This window comes from Teleopsis dalmanni, chromosome 2 (genome assembly GCF_002237135.1).
Source record: "Teleopsis dalmanni isolate 2A chromosome 2, ASM223713v2, whole genome shotgun sequence".
Classification (NCBI taxonomy): Eukaryota; Metazoa; Arthropoda; class Insecta; order Diptera; family Diopsidae; genus Teleopsis; species Teleopsis dalmanni.
The window spans coordinates 31,799,790-31,822,217 of NC_051847.1; the positions used below are offsets into that span (position 1 = coordinate 31,799,790).

Consider the following 22,428-nt stretch of genomic DNA (forward strand, 5'->3'; position numbering starts at 1 on the left):
TGAGTATACATGTACCTGACAAATGAACTAAATTTACTAAAGATACTCTCATTCGCTTTTCAATTCCCCATACCCGGTACTGAAAACTTATAAAAAATATAAACAACAGCCTTGTCTCTAAAATCCAAGCACTCAGTAAGTCGAGTATTGTGGTACCCAAAGCATCGCACTAATGTACTTTTTATAATTTATCATAGTTATCTCCATTATTAGGATACAAATTTTTTATTTTTTTCTTTAAATTTGTTTCCATATGAAACAAACAGTTATATCCAATTATTTTTCTAGACTGATCGATAAGTGTAAAATTGTCAACTTTGAAGTTTATATAAAGTGATTTATTTAACATAATTGGATTTAAAGATATGCAATCAATAATTTAGTCATTTTTATGTGAAGGATTATACAAATTGTTCCGCACTTATAGACATTTATATGCTAAGTGATGTACGGATTATAGACCACCTACTGTTATTTTAAATATCTAGAACAGTGATATCACAATGAAAAAATTTCCTTACATTTTTAGTACTATATTTTATAACATAATTTATAATCTGAATAGTATGGCTTCGTAAGAAAAATTGGCTGGTATCAACTAAGCATATATTCCTCGCTATCCCTTTTGAGTACAGTCAACTAATATCTAAGTTTATTAGAAATGGCTATCTGAAACGGTTCATATATATAGAAACTATTGGATACCTGTTATTAACAGAAATACAAAATAAAGCTAATACGAGTATTTATAAATAGATGCTAGATTCTAAACTAGATCCAAGATTTCTACGTAGGGCTTTTAGAAAATTAAACAATTTCATTGCACATAAACTAATAATTTAATAGAAACATTATTTTATCTTTTAAATTAGCATTTAAATAAAACTTAAAACTATTTTTCTTTTGTCTTATAAGCTAATTGTTTTCAAATTAAATATAATCATAAATGTTTTTTTTTTAATTTCAATTTCAATGTAAAAATAAACTAATTTGTGGTTTCAGCAGAGCGTACGAGTATATAAGAAATCACTATTATATATCACTATTAATAGTACCGTCCATCGAATTTATATGACAGCGGTTGTTGCGCCGGATAATAAAGATTGTGATGTGATGAGGAACGTATTGGCAGGTGTGGACGATACATATTTGAATCATGTGCTGCTGGTGGATATTGTCTACCGCGTCTATCTTCCATATTCGCAGCTTGCCAACGTTGATAGTACCGCGTTGAGTCCTCGGAAGAGCGACGACGATGATAACGTTTTGATGATGTGGCTAAAGGTGCGGCATTGATGCGTTGATGAAAACTATTGTCATCACTATTATTACCATTTTGTCGGTATTTACGTCGTATACGTTCATCCATTGATGATGTCGGTGTGTATTGACCAACAACACCATCCAGAATATCACCATGTGAGGTACGACGACGTTGCATATGCATTACCTCGTTATCATAGCCATTTCGACGTTGTTGCTGTTGCTGCTGCTGTTGCTGTTGTTGTTTAGTTTGTTTCTGTTGATATTCATCTAATCTTTCACGCCATTCTTGTGCTGTTACTTGTTGTCCATATAGGTCTGGATGTGGTTGAAATTGTGACTGAGTATTATTGTAAAGATTATGATATGAAGAACGTCGCCAACCTTCTTCATATTGCCTTCGTGTGTTTTCGTATTCCATTGCTTGACGTTGTTGTGAACGATTCGAACTACTTTCGGATGAATCTTCACCAGACGTACCCAAACCTAAATCCTTTTCATCACCGTACGCCTTGTACGGTGCACCTAAAAAACCTTTCGAGCCATAAGGACCATTAATACCCATTGTTGGATACTGCATGTAGTATGCATTAGCAAATGGTTTTTCCATTTTGGACATTTTCATATCAGTTTCAACATCTTCAAATTCATCTTCAGCTCCATTATCAGTACCCTTCCAAGTTTGTAATGAACCTGGTCCAAAAAGTGAGAGTAGCACTGGCAACAGGAATAGACCATGCATAGCGCCAAAGAATATTACTAGAAACACCATTTTGAAGAATACAAGGAATATATAACTTTGTGCCAAAAGCAATGCAATGATGCCAAGTATTGTGGAACTTGAACCTTGAACAATTGGTAAGCCAAGTGAGTGTAGTGATTCACGTATACGCGCTTTTGGACTCTTCTTTTTCGATGACATATAAGCATAACAAATATGTGCTGTAAAATCAACCGAGAAACCAATACACATAATAAGATTAATCATTGAGATGGAGTCTAGATTGACATCCCATAATGCCATATAACCAGCTACACCCAATTCAATGGATATAACAGAAAAGGCCACCCAAAGTGAGCATAGAATGTTTGGTATGAATATATATGATATAATCATCATAATAATTGCACCTATAATCATTGCTTGTAGTGAGGTTGGTCGCACTAATTCAAATTGATCGAAGAAAACGAAGTAGGGATGGAAAATAGATGCATTAAGCGGTGAGTCCTTGCATATCTTACGCAAGTCGCGTACCATTTCTTTTTCATGATTTGTATCGGTTATGTTGACTGCTTGTATAAGAAAACGTGATGCTATGATGCGTGTATCGTTTTCATTAAATTTAACGTCTAACGAAAATGGATTACCAGGAAACAGCCAATGCTCTTTGACGGCATCTATAAAATCTTGTTCACTTTCTATGGTTAAGTTGAGATAGTCATTATTGCGATCCACAAAAGATAAAAATGAGCGTATCCAGGATTCAGTGTAGAGTGAAGAAAAAACATATGAGGTGTTTTCCAAGTTTCGTGTTAATTCCTCAATTTGATATTGTACCATTGGATCGGAGTAATTCAAGTCACCAGTAATTATAACCTACGATAATAAATTGAAAAGTTTTTATTAAATTGTTTAAAAAACAAAAATTTGTTAAAAATACTCACTTGCATTCTATAGGGAAATTCGCGATAGTAATCATCCTCTCGGTCAAAAAACTCTACAGAATATGAATCTGCAGATGATAGTTTTCTGCGCTCCAAACCTTCTTTGATTTGTGTAATCCCATAACAAGCACCGCCTAAGTATGCCGCAAATATAAGTATTATCAGCATTTTGCACCATTTGTTGTTGATGACTGAAGCAAGATTGTCTTTGAAGAAGGCCATGAACATGTGATCCTTGTTATCGATTGGATTGTCTGGATCATCATGGTTAATGCCACCAGCCATTATGGCTTTGTACAGAAAATTGCGTTTTTCTAAAAATGATAAAGAAAAAATTGTTATACGTTCATGTATCGTTAAATGAAACACAACTTTAAAGTTGTGTGATTTATGTATTCTTGTCATGTAGCTCCAACTTGTTTGCGACACTGACCCACATAAATATTCTATTCCGTTCTTGCAGTTTTCCACTGGTTTTCTTAGTTAATAGTTTTAATCAATGTCATTAAAACTAATACAGCCGTGCTGCGTGTCAAGTTGGAGTGGTGGCCGGTTTTTTCGATTTGTAACTCGTTGCATTAATCGTAATGATTACAATTTAGAAGTTGTTTTCAAATTAAAATTTTATTGAAGACAAATAACACTCAATTACTGCTAAGTCACGATACTTTTAACTAAAAATGCTAAAACTATGATTAGCATTAAATACAATGTTTAAAGTGGATTAAAACAACTTTACAAGTTTACAAAATCTCACAATTCACAGAAAACCCTACCTTATAGGGTTTTAATATTATCATAACAAAGTAGTGATTATATTAAAAACAGTTTAGCTTGCTAACCACTACTAACCCTAAAAACTGATTAAAAATAGATTTGAGAAGGAAAAAAAGATTTGGCTGAAATGAAAAACTCATGTCCGAAACTGAGATATATTTTAAGGCTAAAGAAGAATGTCGAAAGAGACTACCTGATCACATAATTCGAATTTTCCCAACATTTGTTGTTTATTGGTCATCCTACGGACTTAATAGCCGATGTATTATTTTCGTAAAATTGTTAAGAAGTAGAAGTTTATTTCATCTACGAAGAGTTTTAACTGATCGTTTTCTTATTTCTGTAAATACTAATATATCTGCCAATGGTTTCAAAACTGCACTCCATATCTGTCTTGAAAATTTATTGCAATTATACTAATGCTATTTTCGATTGGTAAATCTGGATTTAACCTAGATTTACTCTTGACCTCTCAAATTTGGTGCGCAATCGAACATTTTTGGAGTAATATAATTCTTTTGTAGTTGAGTACTTACACATATAAATACATATGTCGAAGCAAATCCACTTCATTAATTAATGAAATGTCATATGAAACAGCTGTTAATATCAGAGTAATCTTGCTACTCTGGCAAAATCTCTTGATTGTTATTATTTAATCTTAAGTGTTATGCATTTCTTTCGAGATTTATCAATCGAAAATGAAAATTACATTAAAAGTAAATCTCGATTGAAAAAGTTCCAATCGAAAACAACAATATAAATTGGTCTATCTATTAAAGAGTACAAGTATACTTTTGGGCTTATAGTTCATAAAGGGACTCAACTCCTGAAAACTGCCTTGAGAGTGATCTAAAAGTTGTCTGTTAACTTAAATTTAGTCATAAATATTAATCCGTACTATACACGGCTTGAGTAGCTCTAAAAAGTAATGGTGGATGTAATCAAGAAAAGTCATTGATTTAAATGTATCTATAAAGTTTGTGTCATTACAACTTAATTTTTTAAGGTACTCATTACAATTGCTGTGATGTCACTTCAGACATTTGTTGAAAGCGAATTACTCTGACGACAATTAAAAAAGCGGAAGCAAAATATTGAAAGACAAACTTTTCCATTTACTTTGTCGAAGTGGAAAGCACTAGAAAATAAAAACTAAACATCAAATTTAATTAAGCAATAATGTGTTGGTATGAAAATTAAAGGTCTATCCGCAAATACTTAAGCATTAACAATCACATTTAATAATGTTGCTTATGTATATTAGGCAGTGTTTATATTATCTAAACATCCCAAATGACAGCCAAACAATAAAAATTAATGACAAACAAAACTGACTACAGAAATGATTAGCTCAGAAACAGCTTTATATAAAAACCTAAAAAAATGATTGTGAAAGTTGCTAGTAGGAGTTTTTTTTAACTATTTTTTGTTGGTAACCAACAAATGTTTTCAATAAGCAACAATGACAATATCGATTTACCACACAAAGTTGAGTATAAAAAATTATAATAAACGATTTTTGCTTACCTTTTATAGCGACAGATAAGGCTTGGACCTTGCAACCGAAGATTGCATGTAAATTTCTGTGTTCGCGGTAGCCAGAAATGGCCATGCAAGCAGCGAAGAAAGTACAATGCCATAGGAAAGTGAAGCAGACAGCAAAGCCACAGTATGTACAGAAAATCTGCACGGAACGGAATGGACTTATGATGCCAATAGAGAAGGAAATCATATCGGTTAATGATGTGATTGTTATGGAAACAGCAGCTTCAGACATCATATGGCCCATGCGCTCAGCGACCGGCATCTTCGCTGGTGTGCGACGCCAAGCGGCCAACATAACGAAGGTGTCATCAATGGCAACGTCTGTAAATGATAAAAAATTTATTTAAATATGATAAAATAATAAATATATATAAACTTTTATAAATTTTTGTTTTATTAACTTTTTATTTTGTTTTTATTTTCATTTTTTTTTTTGTTGTAAAAAATAAATACCGCTCACGTACAACGGTTTTATGTGTAAGGCAGTGACATGGCCACCACATAAAAAATTCCAAAAGCATTTTCGTATATAGTATATTTCGCCTGTTGCTATTTCAATGACACCAACGGCTGCGCCAAAAATAATCCAAAAGCCGCGCTTACAACGGCCAATGATTTTGTTTATAAAATAAATTGACAATACTTACGAAATTTCCCTCATTGCCATTAAAAGGTTAATCATTGATCGCAGATCGTTGACTTTAAATGTGCAAACGAAATAATATTATGACTACTAAGGATTTCGCAACTACCTTGTTTCTTTTTAAGATATAAATCATTAAACAGAATTACTCATGTGCATTTCATAATACATATACAGGGTTTTGCCGACTTATTAGGCATAATTACAGAAAATAGGTCCTAAATCCAAAAAATAAGAAAAAATCATATAAAAGGAAAATATGCATTTTTAGTAATAATCAAAATATATAGCATTTTAAGTCAAAAAACACTTAATGTTAAAAAAGGCACCCTGTATTTTAAATTAGCGCATATTTTAGCCTAAAATGTGCTTCGACATTTAAATATAATTAACAATAGATACTTATTAAACTTTAAAACACTAATTGGGTTGAACCCATTGACATTGAGTTCCAGGCATAAACACCTGGGGCCTCTCGATACTGTGTATATGTATATAGTTTAGTTCACAATAGCTGTAGGGACAGTGAGAATATGCTTTAATAATGTGTTAATATTTTTACAGTTATTTAAGTTATTTAATTTTTGAAATGAATCAGTAAAATAAGTAATATAATGTTTTTAATATTTCAAAGATTAGAACTTGTAAATTTACCAAAATGTACCAAAATTATACATATCACAATTTTGATAAAAGTTCAACTAAAATTTGAAACAAATTGGAACTAATATTAATTGAAAAGAAAAACAAACTAAAGATCAGGAAATTTTTAATATATATTTAATAGATGTATATTTTAATAGAAACGTATTCTGGACAAGTAGCTTTTCATAGTTCCCACGATTTCAACTAAGCTCATATCTTTTATCTTCTCTTCTTATAAACTATGGGTACAGGAAAATCGTTGGATAATAAATTTAATTTATAAAATTTAATTAATACGAAATAATTAATTTAATTAATTTAACAAAAAATAATTCGAAAACCACTGATGATGGTTTTTTGGTAATACTCGAAACAGTTGTACGGTCAGCCAAAAATTCAATTAATTGAAAATAAACAAAAGTTTATGTTGTTGCAATTTAGTACTGTTTGAAACCTATCTATTAAATATAATAGTTTCTATTAAGTAAAATAATCACTACCAAAATTAAATCCCCATTGGAGTTTAAAGCTAAAGGAATCGAAAAACGCTGAATAGTTTTCTATAAATATATTATGTATTATATATATATATATAATATATATATATATTATATATATTATATTAATATATTTATTTATTAGATTTTAAAATCAAATATATGAAAAGTAATTATTTTTCAATTATTTACTTACTTATTATAAGAAATGGTGCAGCTAAATTAATTCCAATAAATTCAATTCCCAAATACATAGCAAATCCAAATGCAGCACAGGTTGACATTACAGCTGAAATATTACCCATCATACCTAACCAGGGCTTTGAACGTACTGCATCACCCATCATGCAAGTAAGTATACTGAAAGAACAAATGTTTTTTATGTGTAATAATAAACAAATAATATTTATTTTTTTATTGTTTATTAGATAAACTATTATTATTTTACTTTTATATACAATGAGATCAAATTAAAAATAAGCGAAAAAAATATTGATGTCAGATATAAAAATACAAAGATCTTATACGAATAGTAGTAGCACTACAATTATTTAATGTCTTCAAAAAACACTATTCTTTTTTCACTTACCTGAAGAAGGATATCAGAATAAATGTTGAACCAAAATATGGTACTACGGTTTTTGTATTTTTCTCTAATTCGTGATCTAAAGTACGTGACGCAAAATATGCTACTGATATATGCTTAAACATGCCCGAGTCTTCAGCTTTACCAACCACAGTCAAGAAAGTCTCCTCCCATTCGGCACCTCTGTTAATATGAAAATAAAAATTAGTTTATATATTGTGCATATTCATAATTGTAATTAATATTGTTATATCTTTATAAACAGTAGTAATTTATTTAGCTATTTTTAAAAGGTTAAAGTAATTATTGTGAATCAGCTTATCAGATGGTAGGATCTATCACTCTACAATGCATGCTCTCCAACCGTTAGTGACGGACTTAGTTTTTAAAATATCATTTCAAGAAGGGATTTAAAGACCTCCCTTTAAAGAGCATCTTAGATTTAAGATTTACTAAAGTTAGTGTTTAAGCCTTGAAATTTCATATACTGACAAAATGAGCCAAAAAGGGCCTAATGATCGCCGGTATAACCCAACCATGCTTATACCAGTTGCACATTATCTTTCAAAATATGTTAAAGAATGTTTTTTTTTGTAATATCTTCTTACATCAATCGTTAAACGACTGATCTCTGTTAAATTGGTTCCAAAAATACTAGATTAAATTCTATACATACTATACATTGCTTGTATCGTATAAAGATAAAAAATTCTGATATATTCGAGCTTGTATTTATCATCTCGGAAGAAATTTATTAGTACGGAGAAAATGAGCACCACTATATAAGAATTAAACAATTTTTTCTAACACATCCATGTTAGCTTATAACAGCTTCTCCTATTATTCGCTGAAGAAGAAATATAGTAATTTTGTAGTTACCATAAAATTTGTTCATTCTACACACCTCAGTAAAAACTGATATTATTTTAGACACGTAAAATGATGTGGAGGTATACGATACTATAACTCTATTCTTTTTAAAAGTCGTAATAGGTACTGCTAGGCCGTTATGATCTTGGATATGGTGCCCTAGAGTTTGGAGTCAATCAAGGTATACTATACTTTAATGCTACTTTTTTTAAAGATTGTAATTATTTTAAACTGTTATGGTCTTAGACGTATATAATGCTATGTTTAAAATTTCACGTCATTTTTTTCTGAAACTGGGACTTATCAGCCCGCTTGATAAGGTAGTAGGTGCCATGAAAATAGAAGAAATGGGCAGAGTGAAAGAAGAAATCGCATTGAAGATGTTTACTTAATTGCAGATTATTTAAAAAATCATAATATATAGTTTAGTGGTACTTATGATGTCTGTTTCAAAGGATCATAACTTTAAAACTGCATTTGAGAAAAATACTAACTTTGCATCTTGCCGCTTTGTATCAGCTGCCACAAAGTACACCAACTGTATGGCTGGTACACTTATGATAATATTATCTTCAGTCAATTTCGTGCCACCAAAGAATACCGGGAACGCATGCGCATCCCAAGTGACTGGATTGAACATTAATGGAAATGTTAAATTCAATTCACCAGATTCAATCTATAAAAAATTAAATCAAAGAATATTCAAAATATATTGTTATTCCAAAGTTGCATGTAGTGCGATCTTACATCATCCATGATAAAATCCAAATTTAAGATATCGTTTGAGAAGCATTCATTCTCCCAACGTGCACAAGCATCTTTGTACGTGAAGGCATCACCTTCAAAATGAACTGTGGCGTTTTGTATTATATCGTCCAGTTGTCGCAACTCCTTAAATATCTCACGTCGTATCATATTATCGTTTCCATCTTTTGGTATGACAATAACACGTCCAAAACGTCCTGGAAAAAAACGACAAAAATTAGTTAATTCTACAAATTTATTATATTATTAATTTTGTTTTTGTTTGTTTATTTAGTTAAATTATTTGAATAAAATTTTATAGTCATAGTTGTAAAGCTACAGATTTCAGAAATTCTATAAAATAACTATATATACGAGTAATACATAATCGCTTAAGAAATTTAATTTTAACTTGTAGAATTCTTCAGTTGAGCCATAGAATCACAACATGAGATTTAGTGATTTAATTCTACTCAATGAAATAGTCCAGGGGTTATTAACACATTCCAAGAATTATACTAATTTATGCGTCAACAACAATAGCGTCAACTGTGCAATTGTAGACTACGAATTAAGGCAAATCTTTATGAATTTCGCAATATTGCAGAGTCCATTGGTACTTTGGAGATTGCAAAATTCTGAAATTCTGAACAATAAGGCATTTTAGTGAAGTGAATAATAATTCATTTGGTTCGAATTACTTCAATTGAATGCTTTAGAAATGAGCATGACTGTTGCAAACTTTTGTCAAATAATTATTCAATTGATTTACAAAACCAAGATATGATTCAGTGAAAGATCTAATAAAACCATGTGAAAAATAATATTTTTTAACATTACTAACTTCGACTTTTTACAAATTTGATTTAAGTAATTGTACGAGTAATACAAAGATTTCTATCTATTTAAAGATACTAACTGCTGATATTAATGAAATAAATAGGAATAAATTAAAATATTAGTATCTTACATATATTAATTACGTCCCGAGTCATCCTTTTAGAATTTAAAATCATTTCTTAAAATGATTTTTTTATAATTCTAAATCAAAAATCTTAGAAAATTATCCTTATTCTCCTATTAACATTATACTAATTAAGCTAGTTTTATAAGGTGTAGCATTGGTTCAATATATTTATTAAGAGAAAGATATGAACATGAAGATTTCTACTCATATAAAAATAATTAATAAATATTTTTTTATTTTACCACTAATATGTTAGAATCTATGTAGTTTCTTATTTGTTAATTATATTTATTAATATACTCCTATTATCTGTTACTCATTCATACTCATTAATAGAAGCATGATATCTACTCCATGAGTTGTCGTATGAGTTATATGAGTAGATATCCTACTCCTAGTAATAATTATTAATGAGTAATAGTTAACAGGAGTAGATATCCTGCTCCTATTATCTGTTACTCATTTATACTCATTAATAGGAGCATGATATCTACTCCTATTATCTGTTATTCATTCATACTCATTAATAGGAGCATGATATCTACTCCTGTTATCTGTTATTCATTCATACTCATAAATAGGAGCAAGATATCGACTCATATTACTCATACGACAACTCATGGATTTCTGCTAGTATACTTATAATTAAAACAAAATTTAAATCATTTAATATAATTTCTTTTCGAAATCAACATATATATAAATGAGCGTGATCTGCTAGAAGTCAGCACGATTCCAAAATAGAAAACAATTACTCCTACAAAAGATCAAAACCAAGACAATATGGACCATTTTCGGGAATTCAAAGCGAATTATTTACAGTGAACTCGTTCTAGAAACTCAGAAGGTGAATGTAAAATATTATGACGACCAGAATATCGGTAACCAATAACTTGGTTTTCGTTAATCGAAATATTGAACAACAAAATGCCTTCATGATACGTAAGTTCAAGATCAAAACTGACATTATTCTAAGTGATCTATATAGAGCTGATTTCTCAACGCGTGATATCTATCTATTTTCTAAACTGAAAACTGAAATAAAATGAAATCGTTTTGATAGCAGCTATCTTATCCAAACGGCTTGAAGTGATATACTAAAGACAATTCTTTCGACCACTGAATATAAAAAATGTTTTTAAAATTTGTTGGATGTATCCAGTATTGTGTTACCTTAGACAAAGACAATTTTAAATAACCAGAAATAAAAAAACAAAAAAATTATTGTTTGAGAGTAGTTTCATCAGTTCTGGGACAGACTGTGTATGGTGGGTAAAATATTTCTATAAAAAAAATTAAGATATATAGGTTGTTAACACATCTCTACTTTTTCATTGTCAACACTCACATAACACCCAACCCAACACTCAAAAAGGATTACTTAAATTTTAAATTTCTTAGTAAGCTAGCGTATCCGAAGATTAACATATTTCTTCCGACATGACCTACTATTGGTATCTACCATCCAGACTTACACAGTAATGGCATCACAATAAGATTTGGGTATTTTCATTATATCCATGTGTATCCTAAGTTACTATTTAAGACCAATAGGTACAACAAACGAATGTTAATATTTCAATTGAATTCATATATTATATTTTTTATAAAATGATTATATTTTAACGTATCTTGTCGTATCATTTATATTTTTATTTTACCCTTTTTATAAAATTATTAGATTTTTATGCCCTCCAGAAGTACTTCGCTCAGTTTCATACATCATATCCATTTTCAACGACAATGTAGAATCGACGTTAATAAATAACAATTACTCAAGATAATATTATGCTACCTTATACACATAATAATAATTACAGATATATAAATGTTTAATATATTTATTTGCAGTTTGTAATTACTTCGTCAGTATAAACACCGAACACTTGTGCACTGCAATTAGTGGTTACGCATACGTCAAGGTGTCCGCTGTTTTGGTCTAAAGCTAATTTTTTAATATACGTAACAAGTAATTTTTTAATTTAATGTTGCTTGACTTGTAAAAATTATAAAAACAAATGTAAACATATATAAAAACAATGTATTAAAATTGTTGAAATATTTTTCAATTTTTACTGAGTTGATCTTTAATCTTCAAGATATGTTAAATCATTTTTACATGACCTCCTTTGTGGTGAATAAATGAATTCTTTTGATTAAATAAGAAAATTGAAAAACTTGAATGATGACCTACGTTAAGTTAAAAAAATTTAAGTTTTCTCACCTATTTTTATTAAAACTTAACCTATACCTGATGTACAATAAAGCAGTTGATTCTTCAGAATAGGGTTTGTAACTTTGTAATCTATACTGGCGATATTGAATATATTTATAAACGCATTTTTAATAATAGAAGATTTTATTATTGAACTTTTGATGTCCCCAGATCTTTGTATCAATAAAAAAATGGAAAAAGGTCTATATACTATATTCATAGTCACACATACCAACGTTGTAATCATTATTTTGATAAATTATTTTAATAATCATAAAACAAAGGTTATATATTTGAGCACACGTGCTGTGTGTACCACATTAATGAGGATACTGTATCTTACATATACTTTACTTTTACAATCTTTATCATAAATCTATTGTTTATAAAGTATTAAACATGATATTTTTTAAGTAGTTCATCTCATACATTAATAAATCTTCTGTGTATAACATATTTAACGAGAATACGTTATATATCTTTGAAGCACTTCATTCTATATATTACCTAGATTTACATATAATAAAATAAATCAGAGTAAAATAATATTTTTGCAATCTATATTAAGTGGTCTAGTATATAATAGAATCAACGTGACATCATTGAAGTAGTTCATCTTATATATTATTTGGATTATATACCATAGATAGACAATGAAATGATTCAAAGTAAATAATAATTTCATAATCTGTATCAAAAGCTCTAATATATTATAAAATTACAATGTTAACATTAAATCAGTTTATCTTATATATGTATTTCATTAATTTACAAAAAAAAACAATAAACGATTCGGAGTAAAATAATAATTTTTCCTGGAGCATCGAAGGAATCGAGAAAATTGATGGTTTAGCTCGGTCTGTTGTTTCCTGGATACATCACTGGAGGTACCGGTTTATATTATCCTAGAGACCATTAAGAGAAATACCTTCCTCTACTTTCGGCAACACGTCAATAACAAGCGGAAAACACTTAAGTCATGTGCAATTTCCAAGTTAGCATGGCCACCTACAATAAAAATAAAACCTCGGAACTCATCAATAATTCCTCATAATACTGACTGCAAAAGTTGTGGAAAGTTGCAGAAAAAAGAAACCATAATATAGGTATTTTCTCTGTGAATGCTCGACTTTGCCGTCTTGAAAATATAGGTTCTTAGGAGGATACTTCTTTGATAGTCTATCAGACTGTTCATCGGTGAAGACGAAAGATCTACATGGAATTATCTAAATTCGGGAGGATGAATTTGGTCTTTACTATTCTATACTAGGGTTCTTGCGAGAAATGTGGTGGCAAAACAGCGAAAAATCGCTAATTAAGGTACATGAAAGGTATCTAATGGTCTGCAACCAACCAACCATCCAACTAAAATAATAATTTAAGAATCAATATAAAAAAGTTAAGATTTATTATTATTATTATAATAATAATTATACACTGCGACCTGAAAGATCATCTGTGCAGCCTTTCGCTCAACTAGACCAATTCGAAACTTTTAAAGAATTTTTTCATAATTGTGGGCCGTATTTATTTAGGTGTTCAGGGTTCAAAACTCCACTGCCAGGGCTGGACAGACATATAGAACGTGTTCTGCTGTTTTGACAGAGTCGGCAGGAATCGTTTTCTGCTAGACCAATCTTTCTCAGATGGTATCGCAGTCTACAGTGGCATGTTAGCAGTTCCGTGTAAAGTTTGATATCTGTTCTGCTTAAGTTCAGAATAGCTCCAGCCTTTATATACTCAGGGATAAAAAGCTCTTTTGAACCTTTAAGTTCACTTTAAACGTTAAATTTATATTCAAATAATTACAAAATCCAAAGAAAAATGAGGAAATTATCATTAAAAATATCTTCAATTTATACAATGAATATATATAGTTTATATTTGATTCAATAAACTTATAAAAATTTTGTATTTCATAAAAATTCATTGAAGTTATCTTATTATATATAAATAAAAGTTAAAATAAAACCATTGATAAAATACATAAATACATTTCAACAATTTTAATTTATTAAAAAGAATAAAATTTAAGATCTAAAACTATATTATATGAAAAATTCATGAAATCAAACATTTAAATTTTATGCTCCGAATTTTAAAAATTATTTTGTTAAAAGTATATATCTTAAACAATTAAAATTTTTATCAAACGATCACCTATAAAACATTCCTCTTACGCATAACAATTATTTTTAATAGAATTAAATTATCAAACAGAAAACAAACAGCTGGTAAATACTTTAATATATTTTAAAAAATAAAATATTTTTTAATATATTTTAAGTATATTTCAAAAATATATAATTTATAATTCAAATATTATAAAAAGATATTTCCCATACCGGGAATCGAACCCGGGCCTTCTGGGTGAAAGCCAGATATCCTAGCCACTAGACCATATGGGATACATGTTCCGCATACGCCTAGTTGCACCCAGCACGTGCGATTCTAATCAATTTATTTGTAATTTTAAACATTGGTTATATATTGTTTATTTATGTTAATAAGTTTCATTCATAAAAATGCAATAAATTGTATAATTCGCAGATTTGCACGTTCGATACATTAAGCAACTGCTGACGTAATTTCAGCAACACATAAAAATACTACACTTAATGGCTTTTACTCGATGGAATATAAAAATTAAAATTTTGCTTTAATTTATGAAAACAAAAAAAAAATATATTAAATTATAGACAAAAATATGATTGACAATTAAATTAGCTAATTTGACGACAATGATAAAAAGTATCTACATAGCTACAAGATATTAATCAAACTACAAGAGAGCGTCACTAATTGCCAATATCTTAATGCTGTCAAAACTGTTGCATAAAATTATTTAGAATATATTTAAAAAAAAAAAAATTTTAATAGTTTATAATAATTTTTCAAACAAAAATAAAAATAAAAACAAAAACGCTGTACACAATTTAACACTGTCACGTCTTGTTGAAATTGATTTTTGCTATTGGCAATATATCACACGTTTTATTATCAAATATTATACCGCATTTGCTACTAAGGCAAAAATCAAGGTAAGATAATTATGTATATACAGATACATATATACATATTTTTAAAATTATTGTATAAGCTTACATGTGTTATCATTACACCTGATGTTCATAAATTGAGAGTACTGAACTCAAAACTGATTAAAAAGAATTAAAAAATCTTTGATGTTATTGCATATTTTGATAAATTGTTCATGTTTCATAAATATTAAAACATTTTTATTCATCAATTTTAGTTCAATGAAGTCCACGAGATACAATATTAGAATGACAACACACGAGTTTAATCAACTTAAATAAATGCGAAATGTAGTCGATGGATTCCATAGGAATATAAACATGAAAATAAAATTATTTTTATATATTTTTAGTTAGAAGGTGAGTAGGACTTTTTGGGCTTGCAATGTTTGGGAACAAAACAGTACCATATGGCAAAACCTTGACATTGAAACTGACAATGAAGTAACTGGAAAAGCTAAATACTAAAGACATACTAAAACATAGAAGCAGAAATTCTATGAGTATTGAAACTTATGGACATTGGGATATATGAATATTGTGTCTATTTTATTGTTCACTTAATACAAACTGTAACATTAAACTATATACATATCTATATATATTTTCTAAGTTAACTGTCATACCATCATGGATGTCAACCAGAGTTGTATTTATAAGCAAAAGGATATAACAGTCTCCCCACTTATATTAACTAACAATTACACAATACTCATGTTATTCGTAGTACCTTAAATGTGGCGGTCGTGTTTTTATTCTGGTTGAACTTCTTAATGTTTGTGGTTCCTCAACGCCTTGGATGATGCTCTCACTTGAGGGGTCATGTAGTTTTTCGTTGTTAGGCTGACTAACAACATGGTTTGAAGATTTATCAGTCTGAACTGTTAGTATAACAGAAATGTATTGTTGATATTGATGACTTGACAGCGATAATTCGTTATGTTGTTTTAATGTTACTTGTATTTGCTTTGATTGTATGTTACTGCGGTGCTTATTAATTGATTTATGTGTGGCTTTAATGTGCTTCCATCATCAATTTTTACAAGATAGTGTAACGAACAAGTTTTTTCAGAGTTTTCCAGACACTTTTCTTATTTAAGAAATGAATCGTCTTCATCCTCTGACCTTCTTTTAGCATTCGAATACCTTTAAGGTTCTCGTTTGTTTTCTACTGGGCTACGGGCTTTATTGTCTCTAACTGTATTCGAATTTGACAATTAAGATACAATTCTGAAGGGCTTTCCCCACCGTTCAACGGTGTAGCTCTATATCTATATATCATAAGGATTTCATTAATCTTCTCGTTAATAGGTCTCTCATTCGATGCCATTGCTTTTCTTTTTCTTTTTAAGGTTTGGATTCTTCGTTCTGCCAAGTCATTTGTGCTTGGATGGTATGGGACAATAAATTTTTGGAATATGCCATTCTGGTTGCAGTACTTTTTGAATGTATCACTTGTAAATAAAGTTGCGTTATCCGATACCATTACGTGAGGAAAACTGTGACTTTACGATTTCTTTCGAAAGTAACTCATTAACGCTATCTCTTTAATTGAACTTTTTTTCTCAGTACCTATTTCTGCTAGTAAAAAACGAATAGTACAAATGGTCTTGTAAGTCGCAGTGTATTATAACAATCTTGTAATCTTGTACTGATACTACAATCTTCTAATATACTAAAATCTTATAGTGATACTACAATCTTGTAGTGATATTACAATGTTGTAATGATACTAAAATCTTATAGTGATAGTACACTTTTGTGATAATACTACAATCTTGCGATGATACTATAATCTTGTGATAATACTACAATCCTACAGTACTCATTTTTACAAAACAGTTCGTTTTAACAACTCCATTTCTTTAATGGATAATATATATTAGTGATTATCAAACTCATGATTATCGTAGTTTTCACAATTCAATCTATTAATTAGTTGGATTGGCTTATAAATTTCATATAGTAGATATTTAGGAAATAAGCTCATTGATATAAAAAACATAAATTTAATATTTTCTTCTGTGAAAAATTGCTTCGAGGAAAGTAGGCATGCGAGGCCTAACCTTAAAAGTGGAATCAGTGGGTTAAAGGCTTAATTTCTTAATAGTTTCTCATTATTATTTAAAAAAAAAATATATGTAAAAGGTATTAATACTTCGGCAAATATAAAGCTGTCTTTAATGTTTTTCTTTTTCTTCAACTTATAATTAATTAATAATTAAAGGAATGAGCAGTTATCAACTAATTTTTTTTGTTATCATCAAAATGTGAATTATTCAACAAAATGTTTATTACATAAAGAATTTTAATAATAATATAACAAGGTTTTTTATTACAAGTATTAATAATAACAAAAAATAAAAATAAATTATATAAATGAAAAAAAATATTAAATAACATATTAATACTTATAATATAAGAAATACTTATTAAATCAGAAATATCAAAAAAAATGGTGTGAATTAAATAAAAAACTAAACCATATAAATATTAATGTAGAAAAATATATATATATTTTTATATACTTATAAATGTACACATATATATATAAGCGTATAAGCAGTGGCAACTCATAGCACGTAAAATTAAAAAGTCTTTGCGGCATTGGGGCATTAAACCTCTTTTAAGAGTCCGCTTGCAGCTCTATTCCAACTTCGATAATAATAATATTTTTCTACATACTGTAATATTATTTTATTGTACTTTAAATCATGAACGCCTTAAGCAATTGCAGCGAAGAAAAAAGTATCTGAAGGTTTTCTGCATTAGTTTACTTTCAACTGCATAAAATGTAGTAGTAAAACTGCACAAAATCTTATGATAATAGATGCATGTGAATCTATATGAATATTTATGTGTTGTATAAAACAGATGTTGCACATGGACAGACTTTCTTATGTGTAATTATCAGTAAACAACATGCAACATGATAAATATCTCAAATAACTTTCGCCTTATTTTCACACAAGCAGTCGAAATCTATTTCGAGAGGTTTGAAGAGTAGTGAAAATACCTCAGAAGAAAGCATAAATATAAAGTGTTTGCATGTGAGTAGCTTATTAGTCCCTAATACGGCGCCAGGCCAATAAATTAATTAATTTAAAATTAAAATTGGAACGAACCAATTTTATTTTTATTTTTATAAAAATATTTTATATAAAATATTTTAAAGTGTAGGGTACATATATATCCCATATGGTCTAGTGGCTAGGATATCTGGCTTTCACCCAGAAGGCCCGGGTTCGATTCCCGGTATGGGAATTTTTTACCAGTTAAAACAGTATAATTTCAAAATTATGCATTCACTTTATTTTAAACTAACTCCACTACTATTAACTATATTATTACCATCACTTTCTTCCATTAATTGTATTCACAAAAAATTGTTAGCTCTTCGTGGACCACAACATTTCTCTATCTCACACTATTTAACAACTTTCTTTTACTTGACCTTTATCTAAACACTCTCTCAAATGCTTCTACACTAAACAATTTGCCACCTTGGTTCGAGGATCACTTCAGTTGCTAGGTTGATAGACTCAAGTGATCACAATTCACTTACAAACACTTTGCGATTAGCTGCTGTGTACACTCTATGCATAGCGTAGTTTCGATGTAATCTCATATAATAGTTTCTGACCTACAAACAGTAGCAAATTTTAGACGTAATGCTGCCACAAATTTATATTAATAGAAATTTAGTCGATGGCAGCAAATAATTTGCATTGCATTGAAAAATTATATATAATATATAAAGAACATTAAATATAAAGAATATTATAATATTCTTTAGATTTTACTAAATTACAAGTCAATCCAGATTGATATATGCTATATTGGGAAACTGGGTACTTTCAATAATGAATCATTACTACTGACTTATGCTGCCGAATAACTGGCTAATAAATAATAATCTTGCTGCCGAATAATTATTATAGAGTTTTATTAAAAGTTAAGTAAAAATACCAATTTCCATCAAATCTACAACTTCCAAGATATATCCAAATGAATTTAAGGTAAAATTAAATTTAAAACTGACACGTATAAAGAATAACGTTTAATAAACAATCATTAAACGAATTAACATTTCAATAAACACCTACATATACTATATATACTTTTGAATATATTTTTGAAATGTCTCTATTTTTTTTTTTTCTATAATAATATATATATATGTATCGAGAGAGAAAGAGTGAGTTGACTATACGAATATATATACATCTTATAATTTATTCACTTTTTGTACACTTCTAGAAATAATTTGGAGCGCCCTACTTTCACATACGATTTATCTATCAGCAATTGTCATATCTACATATATCATTTATTACTTACTCTCTGACACTTTTATCAGTTTGATGGCACTTAAACAATTAATCTATTAGCTAACACCATCTGACTTAAATATTCAGTCTGATCAGTCTAAGTCTGATCATTCTGACTTAGGTCTGAATAATGTGTTTTACTTTTAATTTAAAATTCTACAGATCTACAGATAATGCTTCATATCTTCCAAAAATATATCTTTACTTGCTTGTAATTTAGAGTAGGAATATTACAATTAATTCATTGCAATTATCTCTATACCATAAAACCTAACCTAAGCATTTAACTGTTAAAAGAACAATGAGAGGAACTACACTTCTTAGCACACTTCTTTACAATCATATTGTGATATTAAGTCGGTATAATAGATGGGGTCAACTACTTGTAGATTTATAATTTCTCATTTGTTTATATTCTTCTATGGAAGTAATCACACACTGTGAAATTTCAACTTATTTGATCGTTTCTAAGTACTTTGCTTAAATTGCACGCTATTATGTTTTGACTTTTGAGCTTTAACCTGACAAATTATAAAATTAGTTTAACAAAAATGTGAACAACAATTGTGTCTCGGAATTTGAAGTCACGTAAAGTTACTTAAATTTATTTATTTGTCTATGGCAGATATAATTACAATAATTTTTGAAATTATATTTTTAAATTATTTCGTTATTAACATCAGTAAGATACACTGATCTTGATTGTTATCATTGTTTTGAAGACAGAAAAAAACAATAATAAATTACAAAAAAAAAATATTCACTGATATTAAGTGAAATAATAACCACGATTTATTATTGCCAAGCATCATTAGATGAATCGCATATTAAGCATCACATTGACTATATTTTTTATAATTAAAAGTAATTTCTTTAAGAAGATCAAGGTTATCAAGGTAGAACTTTTAGCCATATAGTGAGTATTCAATATCTAGTACTTTACCTAAATAATGCTTAATCTGAAGTAAACTAATTATTTCTTAACTTAATATAGATTCCTTAGTGCGAAAAGCATTAATATGCGTAATACTGGATTCACACGACAATCATGCTTTAATTTTAACTGTCATGTTTGTTATTTCAGCTGTCATTTGTTGTTGCTTTCACTACAAAAAGAAAGTTTTTGACAGTCAAAACTACAAACAAAATTCTAGTGTGAGTCTCATATAAGTAAGGTTCTAACCCTTTTTGAATATATTAGACCATTATTCAATATATATAACCAATTCTTACATTTAAATAGTTCAAAATAGGTTTCAAAAAAAAGATTCTTAAATGAATCTAACTGTATATGTCCCTAGTGACTTATTTAGAAATATAACTTAAAAAGTTAAGCTATATTAACAAGTAACTGTCTTAACAAATACATATGAATACTTTAAAAGCTATCCGGATTATTTTATATAATACTCTTTAATATATAATAATTTGCAAAATATTGACAACTAATAATTTTATATAATAACTATCAAACTAATCATCTAATTTAATTCAGACAATAAATATTATTACTATTATTATTATTACTTTTTAAAATATTTACTTACCGGGTCTAGTAATACGCCCAACATTGAAACGGTGTGTGTAATTAACTTTAAAATATTGTTCAACGATTGCACGTTCAGCCTTTCCCTCTCCATTGACTGGTGAAAATAAATATTCAGGATCGATTTGGTATTTTAACTGCTGGAAACTGAAATAACAAGCATGTCAGATAGATTTTAGTTACTAATTTAAATTAAAATTATTAGTAGTCATTAGATTCAATTTATTAGACTTCGATTAGGATATTACAGTTAGCTTTAGGCTTAAGACCTTCCTGTCTGTTTTGCTTAGGTTGTTTTCAATTTACCGAATTGGGTTAGACATATATCAATAACATTAATAATACCATTGCTTTACATATATAAATGTTAAAATGAAAACTTTATATACATACATATCTATATCTATTTACAAATGCAATTTCACTGAAAGATTTAAATAATAGATATTAGTAATAAAAGGGATACAAACATATTCAGGGTGTAATTTTTAAAGACTACCTAAATAGTTCAATATTTAATAATTTATTTTTTTAAATACATAAAAGAGGGCTCTATACTACAAAAATGTTATTATGACAGCCGTAATATTGTTGCGACTAAATTGGAATGTTCTATTAATATATATGAAATATATATAATATTTTTATATATTTCATATATGGTAGTCTTTTCGGGGATCAATGCGATCCTGAACAAAATATGACTTAATATGAAAATCCATATCAAAACAAAACCTTTATCATACACGAAATGTTTAACCGACGATATTATGAAAGGTGTCTGATTATGCGAATATTTTTCTGATTATAACATACACGTACCAAGCCGCTTGTTTTGTTTCAGGGCTGTATGAAACTTCTCGCTATAGCTGATAGATAGCTATATATCTTTAGATTATTATCTACTCAAAAATTTTGTTGGGTAAGTTTCTGACTTTCAATATCACTGTATTACTCTATATTTGTATATACTACACAAATATAACAAATATTGTACAAATGTATATGTTATAAATAACACCCAAAGTGCCTACTCACAGTTTTCAAAACGAATAAGATATAAACAACAGCCAAAGTGACAACTGGCAACTTT

The 22,428-nt window shown here is 28.8% G+C and overlaps 1 protein-coding gene and 2 non-coding genes across 3 annotated transcripts in view; 1 reads left to right on the top strand and 2 right to left on the bottom strand.

Annotated features, from left to right (window-relative positions):
* Positions 1 to 933: 933 nt before the first annotated feature.
* Positions 934 to 22,428, bottom strand: part of LOC119677990 (patched domain-containing protein 3) — a 55,995-nt gene continuing 34,500 nt past the window's right edge. Inside the window, exons 3-10 of the mRNA XM_038089597.1 lie at positions 21,337 to 21,482; positions 9,242 to 9,456; positions 8,989 to 9,170; positions 7,628 to 7,807; positions 7,235 to 7,398; positions 5,236 to 5,574; positions 2,929 to 3,242; positions 934 to 2,860 (exon numbers count right to left, since the gene is read on the bottom strand). Coding sequence (XP_037945525.1) covers positions 1,046 to 2,860; positions 2,929 to 3,242; positions 5,236 to 5,574; positions 7,235 to 7,398; positions 7,628 to 7,807; positions 8,989 to 9,170; positions 9,242 to 9,456; positions 21,337 to 21,482 — 3,355 coding nt within the window. The 3' untranslated portion in view covers positions 934 to 1,045. The remainder of the gene's footprint in view (positions 2,861 to 2,928; positions 3,243 to 5,235; positions 5,575 to 7,234; positions 7,399 to 7,627; positions 7,808 to 8,988; positions 9,171 to 9,241; positions 9,457 to 21,336; positions 21,483 to 22,428) is intronic.
* Trnae-uuc lies at positions 14,757 to 14,828 on the bottom strand. The gene has a single exon. It is a non-coding gene; the product is annotated as a tRNA-Glu (tRNA).
* On the top strand, positions 18,651 to 18,722 carry Trnae-uuc. Its single transcript has one exon. It is a non-coding gene; the product is annotated as a tRNA-Glu (tRNA).